We start from the raw sequence: 7,148 nt of genomic DNA on the forward strand, positions 1-7,148 counted from the left end.
CTTGCTGGGAGTGATGGCAAAGGTGAGAGCTTCAGCAACCCCTGACGACGTCCAAATGTCATGAGTTCTTGTTCGCCTGCACATACCTTTAAGTACTGTGAGTATATATACCAAGCTGTCTGCAGAACGTACCAACGAAGTATTCAACCCCGCGCTTCTCTGCATCCAAGCGGCCAGTCACACTGGGCATCACGTACGTGAAGTCCGCACTCAGTCCCTTAGGCTTCCTCGCTTTCCATCCTGCCTTGGATAGCTCGCGCCATAACGGCTTGAACGGTTTCTCGCTGGGAGCGTTCATTCTCGAATAAATCTGAAACCTATGGCTACGCAGAAAATAGCAATAAACTGATTTTTCAAAACCTCCAGTCATCTTATACTGTCTTTTCTATCCAGCTTGAATTATCCCCGGCTATCTTCCCTTCGAAGATCCTTCAAGATCGAACTACCCATCTCTACCCCTTACAAACACAAGTATCCGAGGAATTACGACGACTACAAGTTTGCTGGAAATTATGTCCTGTCATAATTTTTATTCTGTAATATACAGAATAGCGCTGTAAAGGGGTTAAATCTACTTCAACGCTGAAGTTGAGCCGCAAAAACACTGCTACAAGCTCGGTGCCATTGTCTTACCATAAACTTTGCAATTTAACATTTGTTAAAAGGCATGGTTATGAGTGATGACGAACCGACTGTTTTTCTCCTTTTCGTTTTGATTACGTCACTACTTTGACCAGTTGATCACGACACTTCCCTCCACGCATCGTTAACGACGCTGTAGCATTGCGTTGCATGTATTAACTGGTACGTAGTAATGAATTTTGTGGATGGATTGACAACGCCACATATATCGATAGTGACGAAAGTTTCCGTCTCTTTTTATTAATCGCCTACGTAGGTATCGACTTTCCCAGTCCACCCACATGGCGAACAATTTCCATTTCTAAATCGTCCTTGAAGACAACACTAGCATCGTTCGTGCCTCTTCAATGCTCTTACGCGAAAGAATGCGCCATCGCACTTTGTTGACTCTCCTGGTAGTCGCATTAGCTGCTTTCGTCGTTGTCGCTAAAGACACTGTGAAGGGTATTAGTATCAGCGGTGAGGCCAAGTCGGAATCTGAGGTACGAGATGACACCGACTCTCGTCTCTACCTCAAAGCTGCCACTGACTCATTTGGCCCAGCGACAGAAGAGAGAGGGATAAGTATCAAGATGCCCAGCTTCAATGGAATCAAGTCACTGTTCTCCAAGACTTCAAACCTTGGTGCTGGAATGAAATATAGCCCGGAAGTTGCCACGGCACTTAAAACCCCGAAAGTCAATCAAGCATTCAGACATGTGGTAAAGCAACCAGGTATTGTCCAACGCTTCAGGAATAACCTGAAGCTGAACAGCCTTGCGTCGCTCCTACGAAGAAGACCAGCTCAGTTCACGTCAAGGCAGGTCACGAATGTCGGCCACCTCGCGTTTAAGACGAGTTCGTCTCGTACATTCGGCCAAATGTGGAATAAGTATGGTGCTGCATTTCTCTTTGTGGTCGGAATTATATTCTTGTTCACGATGGTGTATAAGGCGAGTCAGCCGTTTGAACCAGGATTGGAAAACGACCTCCTTTTTTTTTACATAAACTGGTTAATCGAACGAAGAGCAACTGAATGTACTTTTCTAAGAGCTATTTTCAATGTCGCAGCTAGTTAAATCATTCCCCGGCTTACCACATTGTTCTCTTTTGCTTTCAAGAACTAGAGCTACGATATATACGATAATTGTGAACTTGTTCCGCTTATCGCAGTGCGCTGTACGCACCACATCGGAGTATGGCAAAACAAAGTAGACGATGCTGCTGCGAAGCAGGCGCAGGAGATGCTTTGTCAAAGCTGCACCACACAATTTAATACAAATAACAGTAAATTTAAACTGTTACAAATAGCTCAAGAAAGTTTCCAGAAGTCACTGTGTAAAAGATTTTGAAACTGCTCCCGCGAAGTCAGCAATTGTGTTGCTGATGGCTGACACAAACGATCCCAGAGTTATTAGTAATACCCACCCCAAGGTACTAAGGTCATTCATTCTTGTTACCTGCTATATTCTTGTTTGCCAGTAGAAGAGCAGCTCATACGCAAGTACAATCCTTATCAGTCTCACAGCCAAAAAATGACCCTGTTCAGCGGCTTCATCCATCGTCCTTTTGCTGAGACAGCAGTGGTGGGTGTTAGCACAGTCGACAGCACGATGGACATTGTACTCCATTCTCCTCCAGCAACGTTAGATGATACAGTATAATATACGTCATAACGCACGCCGTCTGCACTTTCAGAAAACACGCACCTTTTGGCGCTCCAACATCGACAAGAGGGTAATTAATTTGGGATATTGAGAGCATCTAAATTTTCTTTTTCTTTTCTTCGAAGATATTAGCCTTTTTGCATTGTCCGAAATGCCTGTGAATCAACATTAAAGTTTGGATCTTGCCGTTGATTTTGTAATAGTCTCGCAGAAATGGGCTTAAAAAAGAACACTTTAGTGAAGATGGTTCAGGCTGTTTGATCCTCAAGTGTGCGTGTAGCTTACTTAGACCAGCGACTACTTACGATAACATGTCAAGGAGATCTTCCTCTTCTGAGTCCATCGTCTCGTCGACCTGAGGAGGTGGCGTTGGCTTCACTGGATTTGGTCTCGTGGCCTCATTCTTCACGCGCGGTCTCGACTCTTGTGATGCTGCCACTGGCTCCGACTTCACCTGGATCTTATCTCCTCGCTGCGTTGCTTCATCCACCTCCTCTTCGTTCTTGATAATGTCGTCCATACTCGACAGCAGATCTTCCGCCGAGCTAATCTGCACCGAGCTCGGCTTCAGATTCGCTGGCAGGTGACTGTACGCGTTAATAGCATCTCTCTTCGTTCGCTTAGACTCCCCCTCTTCCTCCTCTGTACCCATATCTTCATCACTCTCTTCTTTACTAGACTCATCGCTCTCCTCCTTCCTCTTTAACTTGGCCCCCGTCGCTTTCCTCGCTCTCTTCACCACTGGCTTTTTCTTGGCCGTTGGAGTAATGCCATATCTCTGCGCTGTTTCTACCTCGTCCTGCAGTCTCCTGATCTCGTCCTTCTTGGCATTAAACACGGCGCAGAAGCCCTGGATCAGACAATCCTCCGTGCTCTGCTTGGCTGCCAATGCCGTTTCCAGAAGCTTCTCCTTCTGCTCCAGCAGCGTCTCGAGCTGTGCCACTCTGCTACGTTTATTGTCAATTAATTCCCTTTCTTTTTGCTGCTGTGTTGCCACTTGATGCAGTAACATACGCCATTTGTCACCACTTTCCGTGGCTCGGAACTCGATGGCGCAGAATTTCATGGCGAACTCGGAGCGCTCCATTAGCGTCAGTGTGCGCTTCTGTCTCGACCATCGGAGCTCGAAGCGAGGCTTTGTGTCTGCCATTGAGCTTAGCGCTGTCTCCACCGCCGCCACATACTCGACACCGGAGCAGTCGAGCGCGCGTGGCTTGTGACGGGAAGAGACTTCGGCCTCGTATAAAGTTGGAGGGTCCAGCAGCTGCAAGCGGATAGCAGCCGTTGAAGCGGAAGCTGCAGCGAGACGAGTACAGTGCACGAAGAGTGAAAGTGGCGACGAGGACGAGACGTCCGCGTCCACGACTGCAACTTCTGCTAATGACATTGTGCAGCCACTTTAGGACACGATTTGATGAATAAATGCGCAAGTCAACAATTAAAAATGTAATTGGCTAATTCTTTTTTTTTTAACAGCTGAAAGGTAATTAAAAATCGTTTCTATACTTTATAAAGCCTAAATACATATTAATAGATCATACCATATAGAAATATTTGTGCCACCGTACGGAAAACCTTTTTAAAAGCCCCCCCTAAATGCCCAGTCTTTTCGGACTTACCATTGGATAAAATCACTTTCAGCCAGTTAGTGACGATGCCTATTCTGTGCAGCTCCTGCACTACAGTAAATGCTCTTACTTCCGGTATCGTGGTCGACCATACCCTAATATTTGATTTATTTTATAAGGGTAACACTACAAATTCAGCTGAGAAGCAAGGATAATAACATTCTCCACATCTACATCTGATAATCCATATCTTTGCTTTTTTCATCTACGGCTTTAAAGATAATGCCCGTGTGACGAAAGCAGTTATCAATGGTACGCTTACCTTGCAATTCATTCCAGATTTCATTGCTTCATTGCATTGCCTGCAACTGGTCCACGGTGTACGCCGTACTATCAACCTCAATGCCGTCCTTAATCTTGTCGTATACCCACCGGAGTTGCTTCCTTCTGTACGCCATTTTAAAGGATGCGATGATGCCAGCGTCCATAGGTTGTAAAAACGCAGTAGTGTTGGGGAAGAAGGAACTCCACTCGTATATTGGAGCACACAAATCCCTCAAATTGTGCGAAGAGGCATTGTCGAGAAGCAGGAGGATATGACGCCCACACCCTCGCATATCCCTGGCTAAATTGAGTAGCCACTCCCTGAAGATGACGCCTGTCATCCACGCCCTCTTATTAGAACGGTAGCCAAAGCCGAGTTCCTCCGCCGTGCGTTTCTTAAAACAGTGAGGGTTCTTTGCGTGCCCCAGATAGAGCACCGGCAGCTTGTCAGTCCCGTCCGCGCTTACAGTTAGATCGATGGTAAATATTGTCTTCTTTTTCTTGGCGCCGCTGGCTCCTTTAGTACAAATTGAGCGGGCCGGAGCCATGGCGTAGCAAAGCCCCGTCTCATCCATGCTGTAGATATCCTTAGGTTCGTACAGGTCCGTTATCTCTTGAAGTTGCTGGCGGCCTAGGGCAGCCGCTACAGGATCTGCAAATCGAGCTTCACCAGGCAGCTTTCGACTCTTCAGTCGGTGCCTTCGTTCAAAAGCGGTTTGCCACCAATCCGAAAAGGTCAGGTCCCACGCATCACACAAGTCTTTCTAAATATCACGAGCTTTCATCTCAATTAATTCGCGAGAAAGACACACACCCATAGCTTTAACCTTCAAAATCCAGTCCAGCAACAATTTCTCCAGCGCAGGCGACGTCACTTGTCGTGGCTTACGCCTCTTTACATCGCCGTAGCCTTCGCTCATGATCTTGGTTGCGTTTTTTAGTCAATTCGTATTTTATATGGAGTAGTTTCTTCAGGATGTCGGACACTGTAGTTTGTGGTGGTACTCGCTTTAGCTTGTACTCTGCCTTTGCCCACGTACCCAGCCCTTCTTGCGTCAATCTGGGGAAGTCAGCTGCCTTCTGGATAAGCCCACGCTTCTGCTGTATCTTCATCCATCTCCCCATGACTAGATGTGCTGCTCGTTGTCGGTTCTGCTGTGTGAAGTGCGAGCTTTGCGTGGAGCGAGCAGATTAAATGACTGGCGCCGAGATGCCCCTATCAGAGGCCCAATCAATTTTCCCTCTTCAAATCAATTGCATCGAAAATATCAGGGATTTAATTTATACCAGTACCGGAATAGAAAGCATATACTGTATTAAAGAGCGCTGCAGGTGCTTTAACTCCATGTTGGATGATCCAACATAAGAGGTGTATACCCTAATCAAGATTTCTCGCAGCATCTATGCTATGTTGGGTCATCCACCATAGGCGTATATTACACTGTAAGTTTGTATGGTGATAAATCATAGAAGATACCTTATTCAAACTAATATATTTTGCAAGTGAAAAGGGTGAATGCACAGGTTTAGGCTAAGGATTCCCCTTCCCTATTTGAAGGGTACAGGAAACAATCTACCCACCCACATACAAACGGGTGGCCAACAGCCGTAAACACCCTCATTTACAAAAACGCGCCAGCGACGAAATTGGTAGGCCCGGTTGGAAAGTTGCCACGACACAAGCTATAGGTAGAGCAGCACCGCTTGTGGGTTGAGGCACAGCGTCGAGAGCGCCGCTTTCGACGGACGGAGCAGAGGGAGAGCGAGTCCAAGACAGGCCCGCCACCTGTGGTCACGGCGCCAGCTACGAGCATCGGTGATGTGGCGCCGCCAAAGGAGACAAGAGCAAAGAATGAGAAGGCAGCAGGTGTTTTCTCTTGCAGCACCTCCCGTAAGCCACGCCAGCGCAGCGGTCGCAGCGGTCGTTGACGAGCTGGTAGTATCTGCTGGAAATGTCGCAGTTTCGCCACCTTCTCGACCACCAGCAAGCGGCGGCCATCAACCCAGCTAGGAGAAGGAAAAAGTCTAACTAGGAGTCTTCACGCAAGCGACGCCGCGTCGTGTTGCAAGACGATAGCGACAGTGACAGCGATGATAAAGTAAGCTATTTGGATTGTCTCTAGCCTAACAAACCCGCCCGTGAAGAGCATACCACATACCATCTAACATAAATTGTTTGTTGCCTGAGCAGCGAGATTTTAGCAAGCGGAGAAGAAGGCCAAGACGCCCCAGAGGAAGCTACGATTGCGATACCCTCTTGTCTTATTGACGCGGACCCACACCTAATTGTGGAGCGCGCGAGCCTGTGCACAGGCCTCAATTCGGATAAAGATCCGAGCATGTGTGAAGAACCAGAAGAAGAGGAGGGGAAAATGAATGGGATATCGGTGCTCTTACCGATGAGGAATCGGACGAAGAGGTGGAGGAGCTTCCTGACCTGGGCTGGTGTTCATTTACGAAGGTCTCTCGGCGGGTTTCCTCCAGGTGACGTAGTGGTTGGGAATACGGTAAGATTTGTTGGCAATTTATAACATAACGATACGGGATATATTCACAAGTCAACATTAAGTGCAACATAACGTTGTCCTGTTTTTGATAATGTGCTCAATCAAAGCAAGCTCGGCCCTGACCCCAGGTACGACGATCTGCTCAAAGGCACCTTCGGACCAAGCGGCAGCGCTATCAGTGTGGCAAATGACCCGTTAGCGCTACTTTTCAACTTCATGCCGCCTAAGCTGTGGATTCATGTGGCTGATGAAAACAATTGTTATCACGCACAGTTTGTTACGCTTCGCGCGCGTGCGATTCGAGCTCAGCAGCGAGGTACGGTTGCTATATTGGAGGACTTGAGTGAGATAAGGCGTTGGCCTGCAAACGTTGTGGATATAGATCCCTGGGAGGCGCCGCGAGTGGTTGCACTGCTGATCACCAGAATGCTGGCACCGATTAAAAACGTAATCGCTGCTCA

General features: G+C 47.5%; 1 protein-coding gene across 1 annotated transcript; it reads left to right on the forward strand.

Moving 5' to 3' along the window:
• Positions 1-989: 989 nt before the first annotated feature.
• On the forward strand, positions 990-1,700 carry PITG_19529 (secreted RxLR effector peptide protein, putative; the record flags this gene model as incomplete). The annotated part of the gene is made up of 1 exon (XM_002996951.2): positions 990-1,700. One exon carries the CDS (start codon positions 990-992, stop codon positions 1,698-1,700), a length of 711 nt encoding a protein of 236 aa, XP_002996997.1.
• Between the last annotated feature and the right edge of the window lie 5,448 nt (positions 1,701-7,148).

The sequence above is a fragment of the Phytophthora infestans genome, genomic scaffold (genome assembly GCF_000142945.1).
Source record: "Phytophthora infestans T30-4 supercont1.95 genomic scaffold, whole genome shotgun sequence".
Taxonomy (NCBI): domain Eukaryota; phylum Oomycota; class Peronosporomycetes; order Peronosporales; family Peronosporaceae; genus Phytophthora; species Phytophthora infestans.